General features: G+C 55.9%; 1 protein-coding gene across 2 annotated transcripts in view; it reads right to left on the reverse strand.

Moving 5' to 3' along the window:
- Positions 1 to 218: 218 nt before the first annotated feature.
- IFT140 (intraflagellar transport 140) overlaps positions 219 to 12,400 on the reverse strand; it is a 34,484-nt gene continuing 22,302 nt past the window's right edge. The window contains exons 4-13 of one of the 2 annotated variants that reach the window (XM_049637240.1): positions 12,002 to 12,097; positions 11,638 to 11,770; positions 11,178 to 11,321; positions 10,547 to 10,675; positions 10,253 to 10,435; positions 7,203 to 7,409; positions 6,797 to 7,009; positions 6,542 to 6,708; positions 5,276 to 5,417; positions 219 to 641 (exon numbers count right to left, since the gene is read on the reverse strand). In XM_049637240.1, coding sequence (XP_049493197.1) covers positions 432 to 641; positions 5,276 to 5,417; positions 6,542 to 6,708; positions 6,797 to 7,009; positions 7,203 to 7,409; positions 10,253 to 10,435; positions 10,547 to 10,675; positions 11,178 to 11,321; positions 11,638 to 11,770; positions 12,002 to 12,097 — 1,624 coding nt within the window. In that variant the 3' untranslated portion in view covers positions 219 to 431. Of the gene's footprint in view, positions 642 to 2,901; positions 5,170 to 5,275; positions 5,418 to 6,541; positions 6,709 to 6,796; positions 7,010 to 7,202; positions 7,410 to 10,252; positions 10,436 to 10,546; positions 10,676 to 11,177; positions 11,322 to 11,637; positions 11,771 to 12,001; positions 12,098 to 12,400 lie in introns of those variants that run through there. The other variant, XM_049637241.1, reaches the window with a different exon arrangement.

The following is a 12,400-nucleotide window of genomic DNA, read 5'->3' on the forward strand; positions in this document are numbered from 1 at the left end:
GGGACACGCCCACGTGGACGGAGACACCAGGCTGCCTCGTGCAGAGAACTGCACCCCCCCCCCCCACCCGTGCTGGCCACCCCTATGTCTGTTCCAGTGGACGCTGGGCCCCATGGTCAGGGATGGCGTGTCCTGCCAGGAGCCGTGAGACGTGCTCTCCTGGAACTCGCCTGGGTGTTGGGACGAGGCGCAGTGAACACGCTAATATCTGCAGTCCATCGAGTTCCACAAGGTTTTTAGGCTTTACAGACTATGCTGGGGAGACGGTCCTGGAGAAGAGGAACCAAGTCCCTGGGCAGGAAAGGGACCTCAAGGCCCCTTCTGAGCAGGACAGCCGGTGCCCTGGGGTGTCAGACACAGCTGTCATTTCAACGAGAAAGTCAGGCTCTTGCCATGAACCCTGGCAAGTTCTGGGGGAGCAGCAGCGGCTGTCAGGGCTCGCTATCCTCTTCCTCCTCCTGCACCTCCTCATCTGCCTCTCTGCGGTCGTCGACGCTGTTGTGGTGGACCCGCCCGGACATGGCACGCATCACAGGGAGGCCCAGGCCCCGGTGCACGGCGTCCACGGTCTGCTGGCTCACGTAGTAGGACATGTTGGCGGAGGGCACTTTCTTCCGCATCTCCTCCAGATACCTGTATGCCTGGGTGGGGACAGCCGTTACCGGGTTAGTCCACAGCGAGAACCAGGGGAGCCACCCCCTCAGTCCGGGGCACGGAGCTTCCTGGGCACCCGCCCCAGGTGGTGAGGGACACCTTCCCAACAGGGCAGTTGTCTGTGACTGCACGGCCTTTCCAAGGTGTCCGACTTTAAGCCTCTGTCAATGCTGTCAGCTGTGATCAGCACTCCCGGCCGAACAGGTCCAGCCAGCTGCCCCGGAGAGTCCTGTGAGCGGCCTGTGCTCGAGGACCCACACCTGTCCACATGTGCCCAGGCCCGCCACTCGCCTGCTGTGCCTGCTTACATCTGCCTACACCTGTCCCCCCTTCCACACGTGCCAACGCCTGCCCCACACCTGCCCTCACCTGCCCATGCCTGCTCACATCTGCCCAGGCCTGCCTGCACCCGCTGACACCTGCTGCACCCACAGGGAGGGCCACACACAAGAATGAGGGGAGGAACAGGGTCCCATGTGGCTTCTAAGGCCCACTCCCAAGGTACACTTCATATCAGCTCAGATGTGATCAAAATTTCTAGGAGCTTTAAAACTGTTTATGGGAAAGATCAGATCTTAATTTTTTTTTTTTAAGTGTATTTTGAGGGGCACCTGGGTGGCTCAGTCAGTTGGGTGTCTGACTTTGGATCAGGTCATGATCAGGCTCGTGAGTTCTAGCCCCATGTCGGGCTCTGCGCTGACATCACAGCGCCTGAAGCCTGTTTTGGATTCTGTGTCTCCCTCTCTCTCTGCCCCTCCCTTGCTTGCTCTCTCTCTCTCAAATAAACATTTAAAAAATAAATAAAGTGTATTTTTAGAGAGAGAGAGCACACACGTGTGTGAGCGGGGGAAGGGGAGAAAGAGAATCCCAAGCAGGCTCCACACTGTCCACAAAGACCCCGACACTGAGTTTGATCTCATGAACTGTGAGATCATGACCTGAGCTAAAATCAAGGGCCAGACGCTTAACTGACTGAGCCAACCAGGTTCTCTAGATCTTAGTATTCTTTTTTTTTAATGTTTGCTTTGGGCGGGGGGAGGGGCAGAGAGAGGGGGACAGAGGATCTGAAGCGGGCTCTGCACTGACAGCAGAGAGCCCGACATGGGGCTCAAAGTCACAAACCATGAGATCATGATCTGAGCTGAAGTCAGATGCTCAACAGGTTGGGTCACTCAGGTGCCCTTAATCTTAGCATTTCTTAAATATGATAAATTTCCTGAGCAATTTTATTTTGAGCAGACAGAACCAAGATATAAAAAGTAAGAGAGAAAGATGAAAGTAGAAAGGTGAGCCATGAGTGTTGGAAGGACGGAGGATGGGCAGAATGCAAGCCCTCCGGCATTCTCAAGCGAGGTGGGGGGACACCCGCACAGGAAGAGATTTCCTGAGAATGTGTCCACTGCCTGTGTGACCCAGGCACCATGCAGGGCTCACGGGACACAAGCACAAGGCAGGCCAAGGCCAATGCCAGGGCTCTGAGCTTCGGCAGCGAGGGGAATTGAGGGCGTGCCCCCCCGGGGTGGGGTCTGCCAGAGACCGCAGGGCTGCACTGTGGCCCAGGGGCGTCACCCTCCGTGTGCACAGCTGGTGTCGGCACGGGCAAGGAAGCAGTTTCCAGAAGGCAGGCACGGTCACCAGACACAGCTGAAGGGTGACAAAGACAGAAGTGCTCCTGGATGTCCTGGCCACTGAGGACACTGACCAGGGTCAGGGGCCTTAGGGTTGGGCTCTGACGTGGTGACGAGGTGAGTGCGAGGGAGCATGGGAGACACCGGAGCAGTGACAGGGGCCTTCTTTCCCTGCCCGGAGGAGACCTAGGCCTGTCCACCTCACCACTCATGTTTATTTCTTCTAAGTTAAGGTTGCTAAGTCCCACAGGCTCCAAACAAGGGCCACTGTGGGAAGCTGAATGTCACATAGAAAACCCACCCTCACTGACTCGAAGAACCAGAACCAGAACTGAGGTCAACTGCAGCAGCCAGAAGTGAGGAGACGTCAGAAGACAATCACCGAGGGGAGCCCACACCCTGAGCATGAACGTGGCTCTCTGGTCAACCTAGCTAGCACATGCTGCATGTGGTGGGGACAGGGGCTGACATCAAGCCCAGCCCCAGGTGATGTGCTGAGCATAGAGGCTCTTGTTGCTACCTGCAATGCTGGAAGGAAGGAAGGGAAGGAGAGAGGGAGGAAGGGAGGGAGGGAGGAAGGAAAGGAAGGAAGGAAAGGAAGGAAGGAAGGAAGGAAGGAAGGAAAGGAAAGAAGGAAAGGAAGGATGGAAGGAAAGGAAGGAAGGAAGGAAGGAAGGAAGGAAGGAACCTAAAAAATCCAGAGTCTCTATGGTGGTTTATCCATAATGTCCAGGAACTGCTAGACGTAAGGAACAACAACAAGATGTGACCAAACTCGAGAGAAAAGACAAGGGAACTAACTCGATGTGATCCAGAAGCTACTAGTGGGGAAAATTATAACAGCAGGTGTAATACAGGCCCAGGAGCAACATCAGAGTACTGAACAGGCCTGGTAAACTTGAAGCAACAGTAAAAGCCACCACCAAAAATGAAAACCAGAGAAAATTCTGGAAAAAAAAGAGGACCATCAGTTGAAGCAGGGGATAGTATACACAGATCATTGCAGTTCCGTAAGGAGAGGAGAGAGGGACAGGAGGGAATTTCCCCCAGACAGGGAGAAAACACTAGAGGTCACACGCTGGTAAAGGAAAGGTCCCCAGAATTCATAAGGGCCACAAGCAACGTTGAGAAGACAGACCCCCAACAAACTGACAGGGGAGGATTCGGGCACTTGGAGGAGGAGACGAACCTATGAGCAGCTGCGCGACACCGGTGGTCAGAGAGAGAGGGGCACTGAAACCACCATGAGCTACCGCGACGCACCCACCAGGACGGCGGAAGTGAAAGACAGGTCGTACCGAACGTGCGCGGAGACGAGGCACAGCTTTGGAGGTCGTGAGCAAAAGTGGCCGCTCGCGCATAGAATACCGCCTTTACTTGTAAACGTGACTGCAGGTAAGCGTGGCTACTCAGACTCGGGTTCGTGGCAGACTGTCTCAAAAAGGAACCAAGGGGCCACCACATCAAGGAAAAGAGGAACAGGCAATAGTTTTGCCAAGGATAAAATCTGAGCTTTCAAACGGAAGGATTTCAGAAACCTTGCGTATTGGCCACCACGAGCCGGACGTCTTCCCGATGCCGTATTTTCTGACGAGGCTGGTGGTGATTTCTGCAAATATGGTGTTGTGATACGTATAATGAAATGTGTCAACATCTTCCAACTCCGCAAACAACATGATGTCATAAAACGATGTGTGTGTAAAAGATCTGAGACAGACCATCGAGTTTTAAACGTGACAGAATACAACAGCATTCCAACATCGCAACTAACTTTTGAGGATTGCCACCTGGGGCGCCTAGGTGGCTCAGCTGACTTTAGGTCAGGTCATGATCTCATAGTTCGTGAGTTCGAGCCCCACATTGGGCTCTCTGCTCTCAGCACAGAGCCTGCTTCAAATCCTCTGTCCTCAAAAATAAATAAACATTAAAAAAAAAGAATTACCACTTGTTGACTTGTGGCGCAGCATCAAAGGTGGCCTGCACGTGTCTGAAGAGGCCCCTTCGCCTACGTATTGCTGTGAGGCTACATTTTCTTCATATATTTCAGCTAAGAAAAACCCTATTTCACCAAGTTGAGTGCAAAAGCAGAAACTGATCCCATCGGATTTAGCTGGACGAGAGATTTGGAGAAATGTAACATAGTGCTACTTTCCTCACTCAATTTGTTTCGCAAAATATAAAAAATATAAAATTGCTTCAGTGAAAATGTTACTTATGTTAACATATCACGGGTTTAAGTGAATTAACAAATATTTTTACATTAGTTTTATTGGGTAATAGTAAATACTGGTAGGTGCGCCCCACACAGACCAATGGTCTTTGGGTCCTCAATAACTTTCCTAGTGCAAAGGGGTCCAGACACCAAAATGTCTGAGAAGTGCTCTGCTAAAATGAATTACCGAAACCCTTCCGCAAAGAAAGCTCCAGGCCAGGTGGGTTCAGGTAGGCATTCTATCAAGGAAGGAAGAAATCAAGCAATCTTACATAAACTCTTCTGGAAAATACGGGAGGTGGGCATGCTCCCCAGTGCATTTTATAAGGCTAGAATAACCCTGAAACCAACCGTGAAAAAGACACTACAAAAAGGAAGAAGTCTGGCAGTTTCTTAAAACGTTAAACACACACTTACCACACAACCCCACCATCCCAGCCCTGGGCATCTACCCGAGTGTCTGCGAACCAAGCGGGGAGGGCAGGGCGCCTGCGATTCTCAGAGCGCTCAGAAAAATACCCATGTTAGGTAGAAAATAGAAATTTGAAAACACACACGTAAAATGAGTAAGTAAATGTAGCAAAATTTTTAAACCTGCCAAATCTGATGAAGGGTTATGTGTGGGTTCTCTTATTCTTGTAATTCTCAGTTTGAAATTATTCCAAATAAAAAAGGCTGAAAAATCAAACACAGGAGAAACACCTGCGGCTCAGAGGACGGGGGCGGCCGCGAAGCGGAGCCCGCCCCCTTCCCCGGAAGCCCCGCCCCCGCGCCGCCTCACCGCCCGGAACTCCTCCGTCTGCAGGTAGTGCTGCACCAGGAAGCTGTAGACGTCCCCGACGCGGACGCTGCTGTCCAGCTCGGGCTCCTCCAGGAGCAGCTCACACTGCTTGACCGCCTCCGTAGGGTCCTCGGCATATGTCCTGCCCAGAGCAGGAACACGGCCGCGGTCAGGGGACAGGGGTCAGAGCAGCCAACCCACCTGAATGAGGAGCTCCTGGAGTCGGCGGCGCGAAACTTTTGTGAAGTTAATTCCCATGAATTAAACTGATTCATTACTGAGTTCATTCATAAACTCACCGATTCGTTGAATGGAAACTCGGGCTAGCTCGCACTCCCGCTACCGGGCTACACTCAGCTTGTCACCCCAATCCCTGCCGGCCCACCAGTCTGGAAGGGGACACCGATGCAGGGGGATGCAGGGCGCCCTGCCCGAGGAGGGCAGGCAGGGGGTGAGCACCAGCGAAGACCAGCGCAGCGGCGCGCTGGACGCGACACGCTGGGGTCCGGGGTCCGTCGCGGAACAGGGGTGGTGTAAGCGGCGGGGGGACCAGGAAGGAGCTCCAGGGTGCCCTGCTCCTTGCTTCCCAATGTCCTGCTCTCTCCCTCCCGCGGCCCAGGCGTAGCAGATATTCCAGAACTTACGTATCCAAGCAGGGAGCCCCACTTTGTACAAGGGTTCAAAATATTTTTGCAACTTTTCTTTTAAAAGCCTGTTCCCAGATGAGGAAAAGGCTTGTACTGGTTCAGGGATAAGCCGAGCCCTGCTGCCCACATAGCAGGCTCCTGGCAAAGCCGGGTGGGTTGCCAGGAGATAAAAACTGGCATCATGTCCGAATTTACATGGTCTCTCCTAAAAACAGCAACAACCTGCTACTTGCAAGCGCCCTTCAAACTGTCCCCGCACCCCTGGGTGCTGTGGTGGCCCGCCGGCTCCCAACCATTAAGCTGGAGCCCTGCACACACTTTAGAAGGCCCCGGGCTCCCCTCACACACATGCTCTCCTGACCCACATCTGCCTCACTGCCCCCACCCCAGACTTCTCTGTTTTTTTCTGGAACTGGCCTGGGAATGCACCTAGGTTTGAGAATTCCCCAGGAGGAGCTTAGTGTGAAGGACGCAACATGACGTCCACGCATCCCACCCAGGGCTCACGGGGCTCCCTGCTGAGCGCTGGCTGCATGTGACACCCGGGTCTGGTTCCCAGCTGTGAGGGGGAGCCTGGGGGCTCCGTGGGGTCCGAGGTGCAGCCGTCCTGTGAACGCACCTTCGGGCCTGGATGAGCCGCTTCACCAGTGTCATCTTGCTCTGCAGCTGAGCCAGCTTGGTCTCCTGGTCCAGGGGGCTCTTGGCCTTGGCCTTGGCCAGGCACTTGTAGGCCTCGGTCAGCGCCCCGTGGGCTTTGTCGTAGTTTTGGTATTCATCGATCTCCACCTGCAAGGAGGAGACCCGTCAGGGCCCGCGGGGGTCCACGAGCCGCCCCGGGACGGGGGGGACCGGGGACCGGGCGGAGGGCGTGTACCTGGGCGCAGGCCTCGTAGAAGCTGGCCAGGAGGTCCAGGGCCCGCCCCTTGGTGTAGAAGCTGATGATGGTCTTCATGATCTCCGGCTCCTTCCGCCAGTCCAGGGACTGCAGGTAGTTGGCAGCCATGATGTAGATCTCCTTTTGCCTCGAGACGCCCGCAAAGAACACGATCTTCTCCGTGTCCCCCGACTTCAGCAGCGCTCTCATGGCCTAGACGGGGAAGCGCCAGGCAGGCTCACGAGGATTTCACCACCAGAGGGAGCTCAGGGCTCCTTGGTCCCCGCAGGACGCAGGCAAGCCCGGGCAGGGAAAGTCTGTCGGGCTTAAACTCGCTTAAACTCGGGGCAAGCGGAGACGCGATTCGCGGGCACGTGGGTGCCACCCCGCCGGCGGGCGTGCTCACCTTGAGCTTGTTCCCCGCCTGCGTGTACTTCTTGGTGGCCAGGTGGTAGCTGCCCTGGCGCATGCAGCAGTTGGCGATCTGCTCCAGCAGCTGGCGCCGAGACTCTTCAGACAGGTCCTTGGAGTCCTTGGGCACGGTCATCTTCTCAGCCATCTCCTCGGTGATGGTCATGTTCTGCTCCAGGCAGAGCTGCAGGGCTTCGTGGTGCTGCAAGGCGCCGGGAGGGGGGGGGGGGGGGGGGGGGGGCCGGGGGAGCCCCAGAGCACACTGTCCTGCTTGTGGGAGGAAAGAGAAGCCAGAAATTGATTTTCTTCCACGATTCTTCTCAAATTTTTAAGTTAAGGGTTTGAATTAATTTTCTTAAAAATGTAAGGGAAATTTTGTATCCTCCACTTGAGGGCAGGTCTTGGAGGAGATGCCACCTCTGTGGTTTGGATGGCTGAGCGGTGCTCCACCACAAGAGGACGCTGGCTCCTCGCCGCCCCGCCCGCAGGTGCACACCTGCCTCGTCGCTGCCTGCCGGTGCGCTGTTGGGACTGATCCCGGGCCGGGACGGGCAGTGCCTGCCGCGTTCCTGTCCTGCCCGAGCACACCTGTGTCCCACAACAATCCAGGGGGTTTGCTTACCTTTTCACCTTCATGGGTGGAATCCAGGGCAAATGGGATCTCCGTGAGTTTTGATTTGTATTTCTCTTATTACAAACGAGGCTAAGAATCTGATGTTCTGGAACCACCCACATTTCCTTCCTTTTTTTTTTTTTTTAAGTTTACTTATTTATTTTGGGGGGGAGGGGAGAGAGAGAGAATCCGAGCCATCCGCAAGGAGCCTGACATGGGACTCGAACTCACGACCCTGGGATCATGACCTGAGTTGAAATCAACAGTCAGATGCTTAACTGACAGAGCCACCCAGGCGTTCCCATCTACATTTCCTTCTTAAAAGAAACTGTCCACAATCTTTGTCCTTTCCTTGTGAGTTGCTGGTAAATTTCCTACTGTTTATAGGAACTCCATACATATTAGGAACAGGAGACTTTGGGATAGAGGTAGAACATATCTTTTCTCATTTTATTATTTATCTTTACTCTTTTATGGTGTTTTTTTTCCATGTGTTATTTTCAAATTTATATTTGGTTACATCAATGAGTCTTTCCCATTGGGTTTTGAATCCTACTCAGAACACACCTTCTGTGTTTTCAGACTGTACGAGACGTCCCGTGGCTTTCGGTGCTGGCTGCCGTTTCACTGGGACACTTAAATCGTAGACACATCTGGAACTTACTGGGACACAGGAGACGAAGAGGGTTTACTTGCGTGTTTTCCCAAGTGGCTGCCTCGTTGCATCAACCCCTTTGAGCGGACGGTTCACCTTTTGCCCCCGGTTGTGAAGTGCTCCTCAGCACCTGCTAGATGTGCCTATGTAAATGGTTCTCCTTCTGGGTTTTCTAATATTTTCCACTGACCTGTAGGCCTGCTCGTGGACTCGACCTCAAGTGTTCTATCTCCGATGCATTTTACAATCTTGGGGCCTCGTCACCGCTCGTTAATCTTCTTCCAAATTTTCCCCGGCTGTTCTGGCTTATCTGGGTTTCACTGTGAAACTACAGAATCCACTTATCTGGCTAGAAAAAGCCCTGTGGTGTTTTTGCTGACTCAGATTAGGCCTGGGGCTGCCTTAGGGAAGGTGGACATGTGCATCTATCTGCTGGGTCTGGCCATGAACCCGGCACGTGCCTCTTACTTGGGCAAGAATTCTCGTGTCGCTCACCAGGGAGGCACGTGCTACAAGCACAATTCTGGCTTCAGGAAGAAATAACTTTCAATTTGGACAGGCTGATTTCGCATGGCTAACAGTTTTCTTCATCTCCAGTCAGTGGCTATCAGGGACAAGCCTTCTACTTAGAGTACGGCTGCAACACGCCTGAGAGTGCTGTCTATAAAACGCTACCAACAAGTGATGGTTAGGACGTGGCAGGATAGGAGCCCTGTGCACAGCTGCTGGCAATGAAAACTGGGGCAGCGGCTGTGGAAGACGGTCTGGAGGGTCCTCAAAAAACTAGAACCGAGTTACCAGATAGTCTGGTAATTCCGTTTCTGGGTAAGTGCCTGCAGGAATTGAAAGCAGGGTTGAAGAGAGATTTGTACACCCGTGTTCACAGCAGCAGTATTCACAAGAGCCAAGAGGTGGAGGCGAGCCAGTGTCCGAGGGCAGGGAAACACGAGGCACTGCCTATGCGGAACGGAGTACTACTTGGCCTGAAAAAGGAAGGAGGTTTTGACACCTGCTACAGCACCGATGAACCTTGACGGTACGACACTCAGTGAAATAAACCGGACCCACAAGGGCAGATCCTGTACGATTCCACTTACGTGTGGTCTCCGGAGTCGTCAAATTCATAGACACAGGAGGTAGACGGCGGGTGCCGGGGCTAGGGGAGGATGGGCAGCTGGCATTTCAGGGGGACAGAGCTTCGGTTTTGCAAGATGAAAGGAGGTACGTGGAGGTTGCACCACAATGTCAACGCACTCGACACTCAGAAAGAGCAGGGCACCTGGGGGGCTCAGTCGCCTAAGTGTCTGACTCTTAGTTTCGGCTCAGGCCATTATCTCATGATTCGTGAGTTTGAGCCCCATGCTGGGCCCTGACAGCACGGAGCCTGCTTGGGATTCTCTCCTCTCCCTCTCTCTCTCTCTCTCTCTCTCTGCCCCTCCTGTGTGTGAATGCTCTCTCTCTCTCAAATAAATAAACCTAAAAAACTTTTTAAACACACTTAGAAAATAGCTAAGATGCTAAATCCGATGTCATGTGTGTTTGCCGCACACACGGAAAGGACGAGCATGCCGCCCTGGTTACGACGTGAAGACTCACGAAGGGGCTGCACGGGTGAGCCCGTTCCCAGGCTCCAACACCCCCAGGACAGGCCAGAGCCACAGCCTCCTTGTGAAACCGTAACCATGAGAGACGGCAGAGCTACATCCACCGTGTCCGGAAAAGGTGGCCCCGGGCTTCGGTGCCTGAGTGGGCGCCACGCGGGGGCCCCAGGCCGTACCTTCTTTGCGGCCAGGAGCAGCTCCACCGCCTTCTCGTACTGATTGTGCTCAAGGAAGAAGTCCGAGCAGCGGGCCAGGAGGGCGGGGTCCGAACTCTCGTCCAGGTCCTCCGCTATGAGCTGCAGGGCCACAAACTGCTGGGTGGCGAAGGCCAGCTCCAGAGCCTTGGAGAAGTGGCCGGCCTGTGGATGGTGGGGCACTCTGAGCGGCCGCCCAGGCCCCAGGTCCCGAGAACGCCCGAGTGGCGCCCCCGGCACGGCGGCAGGCCCCGGGGTACCCGGCCGCTGGCTCACCTTGTGGTACAGCATCACCGCCCTGTCCACGTGCTCGCCCTTGTCCTCGTAGTACAGCGCCGCCTCCGTCATGTCCTCGGGGGAGCTCAGCAGGGCCAGGTTCATGAGCTGGTCGTCCAGGCCATTCTCCTGCGGGGACGGGGTCGCCAGGCCTCCTGTGCACTGTGCTGAGGGCGCCCGAGGAGCCCACCGTCCCTGCCCGGCACGCTGTTGGTCTACATGACTGTGGTTTCCAGTGTCGAATGTCTCCCCGGGTCCGCACACAGAATTCTGGGGGGGCTCCCTTCTCTTCCTATTAACAATGTTGTAGGACCTATCTGACACGAGGGCTCTCCAGGGTGGGCGGGGGCACTCTCGCCCACTCAGAATGTCCCTCCTTGCTGTGCACAGGCCCCAAGCGCCAAGCCAGCCCGAGTGCTCGCTTTTGCAAACACCGCCAAGGAGGCTGCGGCAGGCAGATGAGGGGTGGACGCTCCCGGCGCCCAGAGTGAGGCGGGCGTGGTGGAAACAGGCCGGGGTGGGGAATAGGGCCTCGCGATACAACTCTCTCCTCTTTCTGAAGTGACCTGGACGGAGCCTCCCACCTGCCCGGCTTTAGCCACCAGGGGCTGCACGCCGGCCGGCCGCCTACCTTGCACAGGCGGATGGCGTTGTTGAAGGCCTGTGCGCGCGCGTAGAAGTGCACTGCCTGCCTCACCTCCTCCTGACTCTCGTACTGGCGGGCCAGATGATAGGACGCGGCCCAGTTTCCGCTCTCATTTGCGATCTCAGCAGCCTGGAAAGAGAGCAGGGAGCCCTGGGGCCATGTCTCTGCCTCTCCATGCCCGGCAGGCCTGCCCCCTGCCCCGTCCGACCTTCTTTATTATTTTTTTTAATGATTATTTATTTTTGAGAGAGTGAGAGACGCAGAGAGTGAGCAGGGGAGGGGCAGAGAGAGAGAGGGAGACACAGAATCGGAAGCAGGCTCCAGGCTCCGAGCTGTCAGCACAGAGCCCGACGCGAGGCTGGACCCCACGAACCATGAGATCATGACCTGAGCCGAGACAGGAGGCTTACCCGACTGAGCCCCCAGGCGCCCCAGAGGCGTCTACCTTCTGGATGTTGCCCTGGAAGCAGTGGATGCGGACCAGGGAGAAGTAGTCCTGTGCCAGCTCGTAGTAGTGCAGCGCGGCGTCCATCTCTGCCTGGCTCTCCAGGTACTGGGCCCACCACCTCCACAGGGTCCTGGGGGGAGCCCACGATCCCCTTCAGGGCCTGCACACCCTGGAAAGGAGCCCCGGGACCCCAGCGCCACCAGCAGCCAGGAGGGCGCAGCTCTGCAGGAGAGCACGGATGCCTCATGCTCCAAGCCACCCCCCCCCTCCCCCGCCACCCGCCCGAGGGAAGCAGCGGCAGGATGCCCCTGGGCACCACGGCCAACCCTGCGTCTGCCCACCACCTGGCGGCGACACTCACTTGTCCTTCATCTTATTGACGTAGAGCTCCAGGGACTGTGGGTCCTCCGAGAGCATCCTGGGCACCTCGAAGCGGTGCGTGTCCGACTTCTCGTAGCTGCAAGGCCAGCGGGGCAGTGGCTCCTCCCGTGGTCTCAGCGCTGCCGGCGACCCCAGGCCCGGAGACCGGAGCCCAGCGCGAGACGCTCGGGGGCCTGAGGTTCTGACGAGACTGAGCTCCAGCTGCCCTGCGGAGCCTCCCACCCAGAAGGCTGCCACCTGCTCTGAGGCGGTGCCTCAGCCTACAAGCTTCTTCTGAGCGCCTCCAAGGCCCTCCCCGGGGCAGAGAATGAAGCAGGGGCATGCGGGCCCCTCCCGGCCCTCCCCGTGGGCCCTCGCTCACTGGCCGAGGGAGCAGGGG

This window comes from Panthera uncia, chromosome E1 (assembly GCF_023721935.1).
Source record: "Panthera uncia isolate 11264 chromosome E1, Puncia_PCG_1.0, whole genome shotgun sequence".
Taxonomy (NCBI): Eukaryota; Metazoa; Chordata; class Mammalia; order Carnivora; family Felidae; genus Panthera; species Panthera uncia.